The sequence below is a fragment of the Pelodiscus sinensis genome, chromosome 15, assembly GCF_052426305.1.
Source record: "Pelodiscus sinensis isolate ZL-2025 chromosome 15, ASM5242630v1, whole genome shotgun sequence".
NCBI lineage: Eukaryota > Metazoa > Chordata > Testudines > Trionychidae > Pelodiscus > Pelodiscus sinensis.
Genome location: NC_143066.1, coordinates 2,117,485 through 2,136,797, shown reverse-complemented (window position 1 = coordinate 2,136,797; position 19,313 = coordinate 2,117,485). Strand labels below are relative to the sequence as shown.

Below are 19,313 nucleotides of genomic sequence, written 5' to 3'. Positions count from 1 at the left end.
AGGTCCCACGCCTTCTGGGAGCACCTCCCTTGCCCAGGGGCCCAGTAAGTCTGTCAGCCCCCCATAAATATGTGCAGTAAACATTTCCTGGGTTGTTCTTGGATGACATCAGAATCATCCCTCCCTCTCTGCCCTTATGAACTGCCTCTTGTGCTTCCATAGGCATTGCTTTTTAATAGTGACTTTTCCAAGAAAGTGGACTCAGTTTGAACCTTCCTCTTCCTGTTGAGCACTGTTGATTAAAGGTCAGCTGGCCATTAGGAGACCAGTGTGACTGTCTGCTCTCTGTGCTGTAGGTGCTGTTTACCTCTCAGAGCCAGCTCAAAGAGGTGGAGGCTGAGAATTCCCAGCTGCAGCTTCAGCTGAAGGAGCTGAACCAGGAATATCGCTATCGTCTCACTCAGTACATCAAGGACCTGGCGGTGAGGGTCCCTGCCATATATGGGCATCTGCATTTCCTTGCTCTGGGTTTAGTTATTCCTTCTGGCTTGCCAGGACAGACCTTTGAGTTTGGACACTGCCCACTGCTCTCAAATCACTCCTGTTTCCCTCTTTTTCCCCTCTCTGAGCTGCAGGCAAGAGGCACATGCTCTGTCTGGTGGCTGTTAGGGAGAGTTGAAGAATGGGATCTTTTCTTCCTCTTTATGAAAGTTTGTGTCCTGCATGTGATGTAATTGCAGCCCATGAGTCTGTGAGAATACCCAAGTCATTCCCTACTCCAGATTTCCCAGGGGATATCCCAGAATAATCACTGCATCTCTGTCATATCTTTTTCTTTCAGTAAACTTATTTTAATTACACTTTTTTTTTTAATTTACTAAAGCTACTTTTCAATTGGCTTCTAAACCCAGTGCCCTGGAAGTCTTTCAGAGGGCCAGACTGTGCCACTGTTTACTTCACAGTGTGCTGTCATCTGAGGCAACAGAATCTTTCCTTAGTTCATCCCCAAGGAAAAACTGATACCCTGCAAGATCTATGGCCCCATCACCTTTCCTGCTCTATCACAGAACCTTGTAACATGCGGTTACTATGGGAATGCCCTTCTCAGTCCTGCAGAGTGAGCACTGAGGAAATGTCAGACTTCATGGTATATGAATTACACTGATCCCTGAGTACATTCTGCAGGACAGGTCATTGAGGAAAACTGGCTGTCTCTAAGAAGAAATCTGCTAGCCTTTCCACCATAGCTAGCAGTACAGAGACTTTGCCAACAACTCTAAGAGATCACAGTGTGGCAGTGGATCAAGAGAACGACTGAAGGAAACGTTTGCTAAGAACAGTTCAGTTTCTAAAAGAGCCCCGTAATCTCATGAACAGACAAGGAGTCAATCAGAGATAGTGTGGCTTAATGGAGTGACTCAAAGGTAGCACTCCCTCTGCTACTGACTTACAGTATGTTCAAGGCATTAATTTCTATATGCCTCATTTCTCTCACTCGCTGGCAGCTAGTTATTTTGTACTGCACTTGCTAATGGGAAAGGGTTCTAAATGTTAAGCATTCTGATAATGAGTTCTCCTGTGTACCTCCATGCAGAGCAGGGAATAGCCATCCTAATACTTCAGTTGAGTGTTTTAGTAAACAGCCATTTCATGTCTAGCAGTCTGCTTTGAGCTCATTTCCTTCTCTCTAGGAATATATGGACAGCAAATCAAATGCTGCTAAGGGGCCTAGCAAAGAACCAGCTGACCATGCCCACATGAAGTGCTTTGTGGACAGCATGCTGAAGGACATCCGAGCTGCCTATAAATCTCGGGAGCAGCAGCTGGCTGGAGCTGCACGTGGTTACAAGAAGCGCATGCAGAACCTAGTCAGGAGGCATGAAAACCTGCTCATTGCTTATAGGTAAGTTAGGAGGCTTTTGAGTCTTTTCTGTAGCCATGAAAGATCATCGTCCCTCTAAAACCCCCAGGTAAGGAGGACTGCTTAGAACAAATTGGGCTATATAATCCTTCAGTGCAACCCTACACCATCTTCCATTAATGGGGGGAGGCAGCCAGAGACTAGTGATTGGAATAGACACTTTGTAGTTTGGAGACTTGGGTTCTGGTTTTGACTTTCGAAAACCAGAAGCAATGTTCTGCACTTGGGCACCCAGAATGAGGAGCAAAATGTCTCTTGTGCACCCAAAATTGGGACACTTCTCAAAACTCAGGCCTTCTCTGTACTTCACTATGTAAAATAAGACACTTGGTAAACTTTACAAAGCTCTACACACAAGAGGTGCAGTATAAATGCATAGCACTTACTTTAATTCTGCTTAACAAGGGGTTAACTTGTACTACATCATCTTTCCATCCAGTGCATGCGCCATACCTGATGCTGTGTCCTCATTTCATATAGCCCTTTGCTAAAACACAGCCTTGGACCATTGTCTTTCCTAGCAGTTGAAACTATAGACAATAGTTGATGTGCACTAGCTAGCCTTTTAGCAGAAACCTGTCAAAGAACAATATGAGCGCTTCTGGCTGGTCCTACTCATCTCAGTATGCCAGCTGTCCTCTTGTTAGTATCAGATCTGCAGAAACCAATGGATAGTAATTTACTGAGCTGATGCCGCCTAATCATTACTTTGCTTGACTGACCTTGCTGGCTTGTTTTAAGGATGCAGCGTGAGCAGATCCAGTCTCAGGGCATCAGCGAGATGGACCCAGGCCCTCCTGAGTTCCATTTCGCCATCACAGATTCTGAGCTACTGACAAGCACCATCCAGGAGCTAAACCAACTGCGAGAGGACAAAGCAAAACTAGAGACAGAGCTGAATGAACTGAAGGAGAAGGTAACCACGTTCACTGCACTGTTGTTGTACAGAGGGTGGACTTATCAGGTGAAGGGTGAGGTGAAGTTTGATCTCCCATTTTCCAGTCTTGCTCCTCTAGTGGTTGTTGTAACCAGGCTGCCCTTCCGGGGGGGAGGAAGGGAGGAGGAGGAGGAGGCAGCACCAGGGATAGCCCAGGCTCTCTGTCTCCTTGTGACAACTGTGAAAAGGGGGAACCCCATTCCATAGCTGTGTTGTCCTATTGAATCTCTGCATTGTGTAGGTTTGCACATAACACAGAGATTGTAGAGATTAGTTTAATTCTAGATCAGTGGGGGGAACCTAAGGCCTTGGGGCCAGATGCAGCCCCCAGCTTGTCTGAATCTGGCCCTCGAAGTTCAGGGCTCACTCAGGCTGGCACTTTAACTCCCTGCCCCTCCCCTGGGGGGCTGAAGCACACAAAAGCTACTAGTCTGGGCCTCCCTAGGATCTGGTGTGTGAGGGGAATGCGGAGAGTGTCTTTCTCCTTCTCAGGCAGGGGCCACGTCAGTGAAGGTTTGGGGATGGGTTTTTTTTTTTTGCTTCTTGCTTGTGTGGGGCCCCCAACTGATTCAGCAGCCCCTGACCCTAAAAAGATGCCCCACCCCTGTTCTAGATTAGAAAGACAAGAGATCTGTAGCAGTGAGAGCCGCTAGTCCACAACTACCTTCAGTGTACTATAATTGCAGCCTCACTTTTTGGAGAAAATCCAGGGAGGCAAGAGAGGGCAGAGCAAAGATTTCACTTCTTGGAGGCTTTATTTGTCTTGGCAAAATAAAATATACAAGGAGTCAAATGGCAGACAACACTGAGAAAGGTTCTAGTTTTATCCATTTCTTCCCCTTAATTTTGCCCAAGAGCAATTATGTTCCTAGGGTCTTAGTTCAGATGAGCCACATTTACTTCTCAATGGAGAGTAAGAGCCGCAAGCCTTGAGATCATCTTGTGGGCCATTTCCTTGTTAGTGTCAGTGGCCATTCACAACACTGAGATGTGTTTAGGGCAGGCCCTGCAATGGAACAGGAACTCTACTGGGTTAATGTACACAAAGATGTTCTTCCTTTGCCTACAGAAAAGACTGCATGAAAGCTCTGCACTAGGACCATTTCAGCGGTAAGTAGCTTCCATTTATGTAACTGGTATTGTAATCTCTGTATTAAAGGTGGCTTCCTCCTTTATCCCTCTGTATTACCTTAAAGATTCAGGAGTTGTGCCTCAGATATTTGGGGAAAAGATAATAAATATGGATAGGAGATACCACGCTGGCTGAAATAATTTAATATTTAAAAATATATGAGTGGAAACGTCAGATAGTCTTGAAATGAGTTTGCCACTGATGTCCTGACCTAACAAAGCACTTAGAACGTGTGTAATTTTAATGATACTTGTAGTTCTATTGATTTAAATAGAACTACACATGTCCTTAAAGAGTCAAGGCAGTCTTGTTTCTGCTTCCCCCACAGTACATGAGCATGCTTATAAGTTTTGGGTGGAACAGGGGCTTGTGCAGGTGAGCCACATCTGTGTCTGGTACCTCCTAGATTTGGTTTCTTGTCAACTTATTAAATAGTTTTGATGAGTTATCTTTCTTTCCTCATTTCTCAGTTATTCTACCAAGACTTTTGGTACCTAGATCACAGAGAATACAGATGTTAGTACAAAACTGTAAAAGTTAGAAAAGTGCCTCCTGCAGGAGGCATGGTAGCTGCAGGAAACACACAGTCTCATGTCCTCAGGGTCTAAAGATGACACTGTTCCCACTTATCTCTAAGGGATCCATCTTTCCAGGCAGCAGTGATAGATAGAACCCTGCACATACACCATGTTTATATAGAATCATAGAGCTGGAAGAGACCTCAGGAGGTCATCAAGTCCAGCCCCCTGCCCAAGGCAGGACCAATCCCAACTAAATCAACCCAGCCAGGGCTATGTCAAACCAAGATTTAAAAACCTCTAGGGATGGAGATTCCACTACCTCCCTAGGTAACCCATTCCAGTACTTCACCACCCTCCTAGTGAAATAGTTTTTCCTAATTTCCAACCTAGACCTCTCCCACTGTAACTTGAGACCATTGCTCCTTGTTCTGCCACCTGTCACTACTGAGAACAGCCTCTCTCCATCCTCTTTGGAACCTCCCTTCAGGAAGTTGAAGGTTGCTATCAAATCCCCCCTCACTCTTCTCTTCTGCAGACTAAACAAACCCAAATCCCTCAGCCTCTCCTCATAGGTCATGTGCTCCAGCCCCCTAATCATTTTGGTTGCCCTCCTCTGGACCCTCTCCAATGCGTCCACATCCTTTCTATAGTGGGGGCCCAGAACTGGACACAATATTCTTGATGTGGCCTCACCAGAGCCAAATAAAAGGGAATAATCACTTCTCTGGATCTGCTGGCAACGCTCCTCCTAATGCACCCTAATATGTCATTAGCCTTCTTGGCTACAAGGGCACACTGTTGACTCATATTCAACTTCTCATCCAATATGTGCATCCAATCCATAAAAATGGCCTGTGGATGTAAAGTGGATAGCCACAGATTTGCAGGGCTCTAGAACAGTAGTAGTAAGGATTCCGGAACTAAAGAGGAGATCCTGAAGTCAAGAGCAGGGGACTGCATGGAGTGAGAAGGACCTGCCATTGCCTTTGTCCAAAGTAATGACCTGCTATGGCCATGTGTTTAAAGATACTTGCTATGAAATTATGATGATTGGCAGATGAGCGTAGAGGGAGACTTTCTTGGGTGGGACTACAATGTTTTCACTATGAATAGTCTTTTTTTTGTTGTTGTTGGTAACTTCACCCTTCTAAACTTGTAAGCCTAGAGGACTCCCTTCCCAACACAGAGGGCTGGAAACATAATTATTTCTCAATAAAAGCTTAGATTACATGTAATGGAGCTTGGACTAGACCCTTCCCAAAAGCTATCATATATAAGACCAACAAATTCACAGTCAATTTCTCTGTTCCTCTATTCCTCATGCAGTCAATGACAGTAGGACAAAGTGGGTAGAAAACACTAGTCATCTGATTTGTTACCATTTCACACGCCCTGGGCACTTCCTTTGAACAGGTGTACATGGTGGAATCAGTGCAGGGCAGTGGAGTATCAGGCTCTCAGTCTCTAATGACTAACAGCTTTTATGCTCCAGTTTGGTCAAGGTGTTCATGCGCTATTCTCACTGCAGATTTGAGTACAACAGGAGCTAGGAATTCTTAGATGAAGCTACTTTGGAGTTACTAGCGGCCAGAGTCAAGTAAGAATAATTTTCAGAAAGGGAAAAAAAATCCCACCTCTTCAAAATCTCATTCTTGTAAAACCTTTCCACAGCAGAGACTACAGTGCATTCCCAATTCTCAACTTGGAAAGATGGGAGAACAGCCGTGTGACAGATATTAGTCACCTTTCTTATGCACTACTAGAAAATTCTCAGATCCCTTGATGATGAGGGTAGGATATGAACCTTTATCAAACAGAATACTGGTCCAATTAATCTGACACTTTCAAGAACACTTCTGGCAGAGACTTCATGTGGGAAATGGTAGGTGGAAATCATTATTCCACCTGTCCCCATGGAAATGTCAGTGTATGTGTGTGAGAGAGAATTGGATGTATAATTTAAACTATTTTAAAACCTTACACCTGGAGACTCTAGTGTACCATATTTCAAACAGAAATCCAGCTTTAAAGGGACCCAATTATGTAACCCTTCTGAATCAGTGACACTCTAGGCTACATGATTACAGTAATTCCTCATTTAACATGTGCCCGCTTAACACGTTTTTGCGATAGCACGATTTTTTTTTTAAGGAAACGTTTTTTGAATTACACAACCGTCCACGGAATAACACTATTTCCCCCACTTCCCTGCAAAGCGGCGGAGGGTTTGCCACTTGCCGCGCCGTTCCCCGCTGACTCCCCCTCACCCAATGCCTTGTCCCCTCTCCTCTGCCTCCGCTTGCAGGCTGGCGGCCGTGCGGGGCTTCCCCTCCCCTCCCTGCAAAGCAGCAGAGGGTTCACCACTGACTCCCCCTCGCCAGACGCCTTGTCCCCTCTCCTCCGCCCCCGCTTGCAGGCCGGTGGCTGGACGCAGTGCGGGTCCCAGCAGACCCATCAGAGGAGCATATGCCCAACCTAATCCCCCTCCCCTCTCCTACCCCAGGGCCAAACACCTCCCCTCCCTGCTATAACCCAATCCCCTTTCTCCCACAACCTTATGTCCCGGTCCCAACAGACACTACTGCTTGAAACACAACCCGCACCTTTTCCATTATTTTAAATGGGAAAATTGACCCTGCATAACACGTTTTCACTTAACACGATCATTTTCTGAAACATATCTATAGTGTTAAATGAGGAATTACTGTATGAAGTGTCTCTCGAAATGAGTTCCAGTTCCATGCCAGATTCTGCCATTTCCCATGCCCAGCAGTATTTTAATTATGTCTCTAAGGGTATGTCTACACTGCCACCCTAGTTCAAACTAGGGTGGCTAATGTAGGCATTCGAAGTTGCAAATGAAGCCCGGGATTTAAATATCCCGGGCTTCATTTGCATCTTGCCGGGCGTTGCCATTTTTAAATCCCCGTTAGTGCAGACTCCGTGCCCGCGGCTACACGTGGCACGGAGTAGGGAGTTCGAATTAGGCTCTCTAATAAGTATTTGCTGTTATTTTTAAACCAACTATTTTATGTAAAATTACAATCCCCTGCTTTCAGAAAGTCATCTGTTTTTCCCAGTTTTAACAGATGCCAGAGAGAGCCTCTACAGTCCCAATTAAGCCTTTCACTTGTATATAGGCTACAGCATCTGAACACAATGCATTCCTCAGTTCATACCATTCTTTCTACTTAATCAAAATCCCCAGCTGTCAGATGTGACCTATATGTTGCTTATTCAGCCCAGGACAGAATATGAAGAACTTTCCCATGGCTTGGCTGCTTATTTCTTCAAAATTACCTGACCCATCACCATTTTTTTACACTCCACAATAGAATAGGGATGTTAGCGACTAGTTGACTGCAGTCAAGTAGTGACTCGACAAATCGCGCTCTTCCCTCCCCCCGCTGCCTCTATCAGAGAGAGGCAGCAAGAGGGGAGGGAAGCAGGCTTTAAGGCAGTTGCCTCCCTCCCGCCCTCCCCTCACACCATCTCCATAGGGGGCAGAGAAGGCAGAGGCACAACAGGGAAACGGCATGAGTGGGGACTGCTCCTCCAGGGCTCTTGCACATTTCAAAAGCAGATGTGCCACAGAGAGCACTCAGGCAGTCCCCGCTCGCCCCGCACTCTCTGCGGCGCAAGGGGCATGGACAGGAGCTGGTTCCCCCCAGCACTGTCTCCAGGGTGCTGCCTGTCCCCTCTCCCACGGCAGAGGAGGGCTGTTGCTACCATGCAGCCCTTAGGTGGCAGCTCCTGTCCACTGTGAACAGAGATTGCTCCAGCACCAGCCCCTGTTCATGGCAGCCATTACTGGCCATGGACAGGGGATTGCTGTCTGAGCAGTCCCTGCCTGCGGCCAGCCCTGGCCACTGCAAGCAAGGGTTGCTTTACTCAGCACAAGCCGGGACTGAGTAGCGCAGGTGGCTCCGGAGCCGGCACAAGCCAGGACTGCTCATTCCCTGCTGGAGTTGGCTCTGCTACAGCTCTTATTGACTAATCATATAGTGGATACAATTGTATCCACTACAGGATTAACCAGATAATAGCATTTTAACATCCTTACATTACAATGAGTGAATTTGTGCAGAAGCACAAAAAGAAAAGTGCTAGTGTGTGGTATTTATTGAGCCTCTCTCCTTTTTTCCCCCAGAAAATTCAGACTTGCTGTCAGGTTAATGATTATTTCTGCACTGAATTTTTTTCATGTTTGTTTGATGATGTAAACTAAGGGCAAGCCCAGCCTCTCCCATACAAAGCCAGGTTGTAGGATCTGTGACTCTCATTGCCCTGGTATGTGAGGGAATAGAGATGGGCTCTGCAGTCATACAGGGAATCAGGCTGAAAAGGCAATAGCATGTCTGGTGGTCATGCAGAGTCCCATAGTTTCAGAATGGTCTGGCTTTGTATAAATGATTGCAATTAACATCCGCTGCTCTACCCTAGCAAACTGGATGAGGAAGGCTGGGCAGAGATCAGGAAGCAGCTTCGAGAGTTCACACATACTACCCAGGTAAAATGTTTGGTTCTGAGGCAGACTGAAAAGAGGGTGAGGCACAGACCAAGCACTACTGCAATTTTAATGGTCACTGCCAGTTACCATTACAGATACTTTTCTTAATCAAATATGTGGCTGCCTGCTTGAACTCTTTACTATCATTTTCCATCTGTGCACCAGCCTGAGTGCAGCTCCACTGGGAGACCACCACCACTGGTAGTGCCTGTCAAGGTTCCCTTTAATCTTTTCCATTCATGTGCACAATAAATTTTGTTATGTGCACCAATGCATGTATGGATGTGCATTACCAGTAGATATGCATGCTGCTGACTATGGGTGCTCTGCTAATCAGCTGGGTGGCATTTGAATTTCTCCTGAGCTGCTGCACAAGTGCTCAGCTTACAGGAGACATTTGTGCCAGCACAAACAAGTTGCTTGTGGCCAGTGGCAGTTTTACCACTATGATGTCTAGATTTGCCCTGAGTAGGGCTGGGTGGCATGGTAGTGAAACACACTAGTGCTCCCTTCTTGCTATTGCTGATGATTATAAAGAAGGGAAACATTCAGGAGCAAAGACTGTTGTAGACACTCCAGTTTCTGAAGCACTATTGCCTATAGTACTCTAGCACTGTGATCACTTTCAGTGCTGACTGGTGAGGCGGTGTGGGGTAATAACTGCTGAAAGCATTTTTAGCAAGGTTTCAGTTTCCTAGTCTAGATTTGTTATAAACACCAAAGGAAATCATGCTTCCCTATCATGAGTTATTCTGACCATACTACTCAGGAGAGATCACATGCTAATACTCTATGATCGTGTAGCTGATTTTAAAAAAAATCATTTAGACAAGGACTAAAGGAGGGAGGCAGCAGTATGGCCTAGCAGCTAGAGCACTGAGCTAAAACCTCAGGAGATGAGTGGCCACTGACATTCTGGGTGACCTTGGGGAAGTCATAGCACTGCTCTGTGCCTCTGTTGCCCCAGCCATAAAATGGGGATAATACTCCCTTGTAAATCACTTTGAGAGCTACTGATGAAAAGTACTAGATAAGAGCCAGAGATTCTTATTAAAAAGGGAAGAGATCTTTGAAAACACTTTCAGGAAAAGTGGATGATGGTCATATACATCTCTTTGCTGGACTTCCTAAAAGCATACTACCAGTCCCCACAACACCATAGTGGAGAGAATAGGTTGTGGGGATTTGGGGATAACTCTGGGCACCTTAGGATTGGTTTTAGCACTTTTTCCTGCTAGTTGTTTAACCGAAGTCTTTAATGTTGAACACCTCCTTCCTTCCCAAACTGTCTCAGTGCACCTGAGTGTCTCAAAACTGGCTGCCTTGGCAAGATGCCATTGTTTTCAGGGCACTGAACACCTGTGGTTTGTCTCTTTGGAATGCTCATTTGTATTTTCAGTTTATCGGGCAGCATGTATAGCTTAAAGCCCAGAAATCTCAGAGGTGGAGGGTGAGTGCATGAGAAAATCAGTAGCCTCTGATTTTAAGACTACAGGCAGTCCCCGGGTTACATGGATCCGACTTACATCGGATCCCTACTTACAAACAGGGTGAGGCAACCCCGCACTAGCTGCTTCCCCCCAGCAGACCAGGGAGATGCGAAGCTAGCGCCCCCCCCCCCAGCAGACTAGGGAGACACGGAGTGGCTTTTCTCAGCAGACACCTCAGCTTGAGAATAAAGGACTGAGGGAAGTGAGGTGTGGGAGAATAAAACTGAGCTCTGGAGAAATGTTTGGCTAGAGTTTCCCCTACAATATGTACCAGTTCTGACTTACATACAAATTCAACTTAAGAACAAACCTACAGTCCCTATCTTGTATGTAACCCGGGGACTGCCTGTATTTCAGAGGCCAGTCAGCACCAGTCCAGTGCTTTCCCCCAAAGCACTCCCTTATTACACTTCTTCTTCTCACCTTGTTATTTCTGCCCCCAGGAGGATCTGGAAAGGGAAAGAAGCCAGCTGCTGATTCGGGCAATTATGGCTGAAGAGCAGTTGCTGGAGCTGCAGGAATATGTAGATAAGCATCTTGCAAGGTGAGAGGGGGTGGGGAATCCCTTCATCTATCCCTTCCCCCATGCATAAGGCTTACTGGCAGGGCCAGTGAATACTGTAGTAACTGCTACAGTGTAGACACCTAACTGCTGCCTTCCCACCATGCAGCCTAGCTAAGGAGAAACCAGCTGTGTGAGCAGCTCAGCATGACAAAAAGTTTGCATCTGTTCTTTCCAAGGATACACTTCCTTCCTCAGGGCTGCAGCCCACCCTAGGGGGTGACGAAGGCTGTGTAGGAGACAAAGGAGGGGGTGAGTAGGGAATACTGCCTAGACTCCAAAGCCTTTCTTTTCCCTATGCAAATTATTTAACGTCAGCTGTCAATTACTAGTTCACCACATCTAAAGCAAGAGTAAAAAGCTGCTAGTGCTACAACCATCAAGAGGTGCTATTATCTGCAAACTTAGCTTGTACAACTGCAACTAATCACTTTGAAAAATGGCCAGAATCATGCCAAGTGTCACTCTTAGGCTTGTTGCTCATGGAATCCCTTGGCATCCACTCAGATGAAGGATCAGGAAAAATCTAGCATTGCCCTTAGCTGTAGTTTTCTCCCTATCTGGATAGTGGGAACTTGTCTTCAGTTTCCCCTTTGCTTTAGGATCTCACTCCCTAGCAGGATTCTTACAACTACCTCTGATGGAAGGTTGACATTTCTTTTCTTTGTAACCCATGTTTCTTGCAGGTACAAGCAAGAGATCCTGAGGTTAAGGAAACTTGTAGGGATTGAGGCACCCCGAGCATTCAGTGCTGGGGCTTCTGATACTTACTTAATGCAGAAACCCAAAAGAACCATCAGCCATGAACTGTAGCTTTTGCCATGGCCCTGAGAAGCAGCAGCCATTAGTTCATCATAAGACAGACAAGGATATAAAACTAAGGGGCTGCCTGGCTCTACTATTTCATGCTCTGTCATGCCAAGTGATAATCCACTCCAGCAAGTGTTCTTCATACTGGGGCCCTTTTACTAGAGAACTAGGTTTGCTGAGAAGGAAATCAGCAGTATACATTTGATGCTGTGGAGATAAATCAAATTTACTACAATCAATCAAAACTCAGTTCATTGTTCCCCCTGAATCTTTTGTCAGGTTTCCCTTCTTCTAGCAGGCCATAAAGATCTCCTGTTCGTTGCAGAAATGCTAAGTAGCTGCAGAGCACCACTGCTAATACAGGAGAATGGTGCAGAACCCTCCTCTGAACTTAAGTCCACTGCAAAACTGGTGGATTCAGCTTACTATGCGCGCCTGCAGCACCAGGGTTACTTCACCTTCTGCTAGATTGTTGCCTGCAAAGTACTGAGCTAACTCACGCCACCTGAGCTACAAGGGACTAGAGATAGGGCTCAGGTTAGGATCTGAACTTGGTTGCGCTTATACACAGCTTTACTCTTCTGCATTCATGGGAAGTTGTTCAGCGAGGAACACCTGCTGGGTGATGACTATAGGAGGAGGACTTACAGGGAGAAGAGCTAGAGCTGGAGAAGCTGCATTACTGGGCCTTCCCCTAAAGCAACTCTGAACACAGCCCAAAATGGTTGTCTATAGCGAGGGGCAAAGAGCCTCCCAGCCTCACCCCAAGGATGGATGAACCAAGTCCTGCAGCCCTTTATTTTTAGAAAATGACTTGCAAATAAATGGAGAAATGAATTCTCAAAACAAGAATAAAAGATTCGGCTCTTGTTTTCGACAGTTCCAACTTCCCAGCTCAAAGGCTCCCCAGAATTTTGATTCTAGAGATGCCAGCGCACCTAGGGTAAAGTTTGACAAATCACCACCCCTCCCTGCTCATTGCAGACTCCTTCTCTGCTGCCTCCCAATGCTTGCTGGTCTGTTCAGCTGAGCAGGCACATTTACCCTTCACATCGTTCTGAGGGGCCCTCGTCTACAGCGGCTTCCAAACTGTTGTCCTGTAAACCTCAGCTACACCTGGGTTTACTCATTCTGGGTTTCCCTCAGCTTTGCTGTGCTCTATTTGCCGTACAGTCTTGATGTCATAGGCCCAGCTTTGGTTTATACCCTCTCCAACACTGATGGTTGGCATCCAGGTAGGAAAGGGAAAGCGTCCAGACACCACACGAGCCTCATCCGGCAGTTCTGCAAGCAGTTTTGTCTCTAGGAGAGGTAGCTAATGGGGAAGAGGAAGGGAAAATCTGTTACTAACAGTCATAGATCTCATGGGGGGAGAGAGATGCTGTGTGTGTTATGCATTCTAGAGACTTTTTGCAGGTTTGCTATTGGTTACCATTTTGATTACTACTGAAGTAGCATCCAGTGGCCTATCATAGAGTACTAAACCTGGAAGGGACCTCAAGAGGTCATCAAGTCCAGTCTCCCGCTATTGTGGTAGGACCAAACACCATCTAGATCATCTCTGATATATGCCTATCCAATCTGCTCTTAAAGTCACGATCAAAACTCCATTGTAGTGTGCATGGTACAAACGCATTTATAGACAGAGCCCCTGTACTAGAAAACATCACCTTCATTGAGGTTTGCTTTTATGTTCAAAAATTCATTTAATCTCACCAGCAAACTCTAATGGCCTAGAAAATGGGTGTGGGGTGCTCCATGGAGACCAGAAGCAAATACCCATACCAAGCCAAGGACACAGCAAGGTCCATTCTTTAGCAGTACCCACAGGACAATAAATCAGCTTCCCAGCAGTGTCTCTCAGCACTGCCTGAGATGGAGCTCAGTAAGCCCTGTTGCAAGACACCGAGGAAGACTTAGTATTGCCAGTCTATCACAATAAGCAGTGCTCATGCTAACCCTTTCTCTCTCCAAACTAGGCCAGATTTGCACTTGCATTCAGCACATGCTACCCCCACTGAAACAAGCAGAAGGTGCAAGTGCTCAGCACCTAAACAGGTTTAGGAATTCTGAATCACAACATGCAGACTGTGTTGTGTCCACCCCTGCGGCTAAACAGTGCTGACTGCATTCTTGTACTTCGCTAGTCTCTGGGCATGCCAGTGCTCAGCATCTTGTAGATCCTGCTAGGGATGCAGTCACTCAGTACATATGGCAATTTCTCAGTAGATCCAATATTCAAACTATTCTGCTGTGTCAGGAACAGAGAGAAACTACACTTTGTTCAAGGAAACCTCACACTAACAATGATGGGCTATTTGAGGATGTTCACAGTTTCCTCGTTAAGGCAGATGCACCAGGGTTTGGTTCATTTCGTGAACATACATAGATCTAGTGCCATTTTCTTACAAGTTTTTTGCCAACATTCAGAATGATCCCTTTATCTTGAGTATCCTCCCTCTTCACTGATTTGCCCAACAAAGTAGAAAATTAGCAACCAGCCCTTCACCCTTAGCCTTGTTTACCAGTCACTAGAGCGCGTTTGGACTTACCACACTGGGAGCCAGGAACACAGACACATTGTTGCAGTCACATAGGTTCACCTTTAAGAAGATAAAGTCAGTCTTGGAGAGAGAAATAACAAGCTGAGGGGACAGTGCAAAGTGTGCCAGAGAAAGAGGATCTCAGCAGAGTCTGTGTGTAAGGGTCCAATTTCACTTCTCAACATACAGGAAGTTATGCTAAACCCGGAAGAGGTCAAGTGTACTGAGCAAGTGAGCTCTTAGAGAGGAGAGAGATGCACTGTTACCGGGGAAGGTGTTGCGAAAAACATTGCTGGACAAGATGCAGGTGTGTCTCTTTGCTAATGGATTAAATAAAATCTTTGGGTCCCAAAATGTAGAGATGGGACTGACTTATTAGTTTGAGTCCAGGCCTTTTTAACCTATTTACCACGTGGGCAGCATAGGCAGTTCTTTGTGTGTTATATGGGCTGCATCCACACTATACATTGCTTGCATGGCCCTTACAATGTCATGTGGGCCACAGCTGTGTGCTGATTAGGCCACAAGTGGCCCATGGTTTTAGAACCACCGATCTAGTCCATACCAGCCAGTGTTTACTTCAGCCTAGTTTCAGATGCGGGGAGAGATTTGGCTCTTGCTAATGTGTCTTTCTAAGGCTCAGTGCACACCTAGCGCCTAGGTATAGACAGTCAATTAGGAATATAATAGTGTAGTTGATTAACCGATAAGCAAAAGCTTATAGGTTAATGTTATAGACTACATGCATTTCCCTCTCCCACTTGCCAGTAATTTTTTAGCAGGCTGGCCAGCAGCCCTGCTCAGTTCTCGCTGCGGCTCTGCATTTAAAGTGTATTGGGAGCCAGGTGGACAGGCAGCCTGGCTCAGTTCTGGCTTGTGCTGGGTCCAGGAGCTCAGCTCCTCACCTAGACAGCAGCTGCTAATACAGAGGCAGCAGTACAGAGTGACAGGTAGCCAGTCCGCGAGGGGAGCTGGTTTTTAAACTGGCTCCCGTTGCAGACCAGCTCCTGCCTGGCACCCCACACTGCTACCTCTGATACAGTCAGTACTGAACAAATTAGTTGAAACTCTAGTAAAAAATAAAATTGTCAGAACCATGGATGAGTATAATTTGTTGGGGGAAGTTAACATGGTTTCTGTAAAGGGAAATCCTGCTTTACTGATCTGCTAGAGTTCTTTGAGGGGGGTCAACGAACATGTGGACAAGGGGGATCCAGTGGATATAAAATAATTAGATTTCCAGAAAGCCTTTGACAAGGTCCCTCACCAAAAGCTCTTAAGTAAAGTAAGTTATCATGGGATAAGACAGAAAGTCCTTTCGTGGATTGATAACTGGTTAAAAGACAGGAAACCAAGGGCAGGAATAAATGGTAAGTTTTCCGAGTGCAGAGAGGTAACTAGTGGGATTCCCTAAGAGTGTGTCCTGGGACCCGTCCTATTCAACTTATTTATAAATGATCTTCTAGAGAAAGGGATAAACAGTGAGGTGGCAAAATGTGCAGATGATATTAAACTGCTCAAGATAGTTGAGACCAAAGCAGACTGTGAAGAGCTTCAAAAAGATCTCCCCAAACTAAGTGATTGGGCAACAAAATGGCAAATGAAATTTAATGTTTATAAATGTAAAGTAATGCACATTGGAAAAAATAATCTTCACTCAGTTTTTCTTCACTCAGTGCACAGTCAACCCATGGAACTCTTTGCCAGAGGATGTGGTGAAGACTAGGACTTTAACAAGGTTAAAAAAGGAGCTAGATAGATTCATGGAGGTTAGGTCCATCAATGGCTATTAGCCTCCATGGGTAGGAATGGTGGCCCTAGCCTCTGTTTCTCTGGAGGTGGGTGACGGGAGGGATCACAAGAGGATTACTTGTTGCGATCCCTCCCTCTGGGGCATCTGGTGTTGGCCAATTGTCGGCGGACAGGACACTGGGCTGGATGGACCTTTGGTCTGACCCAGTATGGCGGTTTTGATGTTCTTATCTCTGAAAACTGGGGTGGAGGGTCAGGGCTCAGGAGCAGGAGAGCTGCTGGCAGCTGCTACAGTCTGAACCACCCAGCTATCTGGTGAGTGAGTGCCTTAAAGAGAAAGCACATGGTTTCTCAGGCTTCCCCAGCACACACACTCTCTCCAAAACAAAAAACCAGTGCTAATGAGAAGTTTGGAGAATGTTGAACCTTTTGTGCAGCCTGACTAAAGCCCTGATTTTTGTTTGGCAGAGATAGCTCCTTAGATCTTTGAGATAATGTACTCAGGCTGAGAGGCTGAGAAATCCAGAGTCCTAACTCCACCACAAGAAGTTACCTTCCATAGATCTTGCCGTTGGTAGAATACCTTCCCATAACATCCAGTTCTCCAGGCGCGGTAGTTGGAGAGTGTCAAAAGCCAGGGGTTGAGTTCATAGCCAACAGCTGGTCTGAAACCTTGTTTATATGCTTCTAATACCTGGAGAGAGGAATTGAAACCAAAATTAATCTCCATTTTTGTTCCTGAAATAATCTTTGGAGCAGTGGCTGTAAGTGAGACAGCTTCCAGCTACTTCATGCCCAGCAGCAACCACTGAATGGGATAAGAGCATTACCCACAAGAAGTATGGTTACTTGCACAGCAGTCACTAACACATCTTGTAGGGAATGAGGTAGGAAGGTAAGGAGTGAGTAATAGTGACCAGATGCAAGTCTAGAAGGTAGCCAGCAAGGCTCAGCATGTAATATCCTTTGGGATAAATCAGGAAGGCAGTGGAATAGAAACTAAGGGCTTGATACAGTGAAGAGCATTTTCAACTCCACTCAGTTCAGTGTGCTCAGTTAGCACCTTGCAGGCTCAGATTCAGAATGAGGAAAGAACAAGACAGGTTTTGAGCATGGTTGTAAGTGCCAGTCTTATCAGAAATATTTTTCTCATACTGTAGGGAGATTCCCTTCCACTGGTACTATAGCTGCTTCCAGAGGAGTCATTCTAAGATGTGCAGGAGCAAAACCCCTATGGGGACTCTCACCTCCAGTCCCAGATTCATTAAGAAGTCCAAGTCTAGGAAAGGGACACAAAGAATGCTCCTTGTGGAATAACTCACAGCTGCTCCGGTCCCAGGAAGCCTTTGCAAGGAATGGATCAAGGCAATTGCCTTGAAAGAGCTTCCAGTCTAAGGGGTTACTCTGGTGTATGTCCACCATAATCTCAACTAAGTTACTCTGCATATACACTGACGAAACAGGTATCAGGATGTGCATGCTCTTGCAGAGGGAGATCTACCTTTAATACTGTTATAATTCTTCAAAATGCATACAACCAGCAGCTGTGAATATCAAACACAAGGACTTTTTCCTCTCTTACAATTCTGCCATCTCCTGATCCTAAATCCACCATCTTTCCGGCACGTCCTTTCAGCAGCGACATAACATTCTCAACTTGCTTGGTACTTGATGGTACATACGGCACCTGGTTTAGAGAAATAAGAATTGTAAGCCCCAGTCAAACATAAGTGAACCAACTGGAACAGCTGAAAGATAAGAGCATTGGGATTAAATAAAGCATCCTACAATGCATGATGTTTGGACAGGTAGTTCCACACTTGTGAAGGCTACACATCCATTGCAAACCACCTCCAATTCTGCAAATGGATCTGTGCAGGCAAGCACTTGTTATGGCCCAGAGTTCAACTGGCTTCACTAATTTTCCATATGAACAGAAGTGTTTGCCCATATGGAACTGACTGCAAGATCAGCCACAGGCTGCACTTTGGTCACCTACCCATGAGATCTATTTAATGCTGTTTCCTCCTATTCTGATAGTCAGGAGTCTCCCAGCTGGAGACTAAGACCTGGAGAAGCTCAATATCTTACTGCCTGCTGTCTCAAGCTCCTTGACTACTATGCTAAGAGAAACTGGAAATTAAGAGCCAGATCCATAACTGGTGGAAGTGATTTCTAGGAAACTGCACCCACTTACTCAAACAGAAGGTTGTATCCTAAGCACAGCTCACCAAAACCCAGCTGGTGTCTATCTTTTCATTTTCAAATAAAACAACATTGTAACAATAATCATGTCAGGTTTCAAGTACGGAGTTTGTGAAGTGGTTAGAGTTGGACTCGATCTCCTGAAGTCTCTTCCAGCCCTAGGATTCTATGGGGAGCCTTTAGAATGAAACATCTTACAACAATGATAGAAATGTAGCCGTGTTAGTCTGGGGTAGCTGAAGCAAAATGCAGGACAATGTAGCACTTTAAAGACTAACAAGATGGTTTATTAGATGATGAGCTTTCGTGGGCCAGACCCACTTCCTCAGATCAATGGGTCTGGCCCACGAAAGCTGATCATCTAATAAACCATCTTGTTAGTCTTTACAGTGCTACATTGTCCTGCATTTTGCTTCATCTTGCAACAAGAGCCACTGGCAAGCCTGCTGCCAGCCAACGGGACCCGCTGCTCCCTCGGGCAGGGGAGCGAAGAACGGGTCTCGGGGGTCTCGTCTCACGCGGCAGACGCCGCTCGCTGCCCAGGGCAGGGGCGGGACGCGCTACCTGCAGCCGGAGCGGCAGGCGGCGGAAGCCGGGCGTGAGCGCCGCCCACATGGCATAGACAGCGAGAGCCGAGCTCGCGGCGAGCTGCGCCAGGCCCCAGCCACCCAGGGCCTCGCGCCTGCCCTGCAGCTCGGCCGCCACTTCGTCCAGATGCTCCGCGTCCATGGCGCGCGGGCGGGCGGGGGAGGGGCCTGTCTCGTGCGGCCCCTCCCGAACTCCACCAAGGCCGTGACCCAACCGCCCGCCCGACCGCACGCGTCCCACAATGCACCGCGGGCGCGCGGCGAGTTAGGGGGCGGGGCTTTGCTGAGGCGACCGAGCCGAGAGCGGCCCTGGTACCGCTGCTACAACCCCTCAAACGCGGCACCAAGCCCCGCCCCCAGCGCCCCGGCAGCGTCAGAATAGAGCCATGGGCGGTACCGCCCG

The 19,313-nt window shown here is 46.6% G+C and overlaps 3 protein-coding genes across 10 annotated transcripts in view; 2 read left to right on the top strand and 1 right to left on the bottom strand.

The window, feature by feature from the left end:
- The window catches only part of CCDC78 (coiled-coil domain containing 78), a 27,945-nt gene extending 15,265 nt beyond the window's left edge, over positions 1–12,680 (top strand). For 3 of the 7 annotated variants that reach the window (XM_089782144.1, XM_089782146.1, XM_089782147.1), the window contains 7 exons: positions 297–422; positions 1,632–1,843; positions 2,603–2,777; positions 3,847–3,908; positions 8,895–8,961; positions 10,895–10,995; positions 11,700–12,680. In XM_089782144.1, the coding sequence (XP_089638270.1) occupies positions 297–422; positions 1,632–1,843; positions 2,603–2,777; positions 3,847–3,908; positions 8,895–8,961; positions 10,895–10,995; positions 11,700–11,826 (870 nt within the window). In that variant the 3' untranslated portion in view covers positions 11,827–12,680. Of the gene's footprint in view, positions 1–296; positions 423–1,631; positions 1,844–2,602; positions 2,778–3,846; positions 3,909–8,894; positions 8,962–10,894; positions 10,996–11,122 lie in introns of all 7 variants that reach the window. The other 4 variants (XM_089782145.1, XM_089782148.1, XM_075898935.2 and 1 more) reach the window with 3 other exon arrangements.
- On the bottom strand, positions 12,595–19,130 carry ANTKMT (adenine nucleotide translocase lysine methyltransferase). The gene is made up of 5 exons (XM_089782157.1): positions 18,888–19,130; positions 17,701–17,805; positions 16,672–16,812; positions 14,376–14,426; positions 12,595–13,138 (listed from the first exon to the last, which is right to left on the bottom strand). The coding sequence occupies exons 1-5, from the start codon at positions 19,050–19,052 to the stop codon at positions 12,950–12,952; spliced, it is 651 nt and encodes a 216-aa protein (XP_089638283.1). The 5' UTR covers positions 19,053–19,130; the 3' UTR covers positions 12,595–12,949.
- The window catches only part of FBXL16 (F-box and leucine rich repeat protein 16), a 278,323-nt gene continuing 278,116 nt past the window's right edge, over positions 19,107–19,313 (top strand). For both annotated transcript variants that reach the window (XM_089782154.1, XM_089782152.1), the window contains exon 1: positions 19,107–19,313. The gene's annotated coding sequence lies outside the window, so the exon portion shown is untranslated.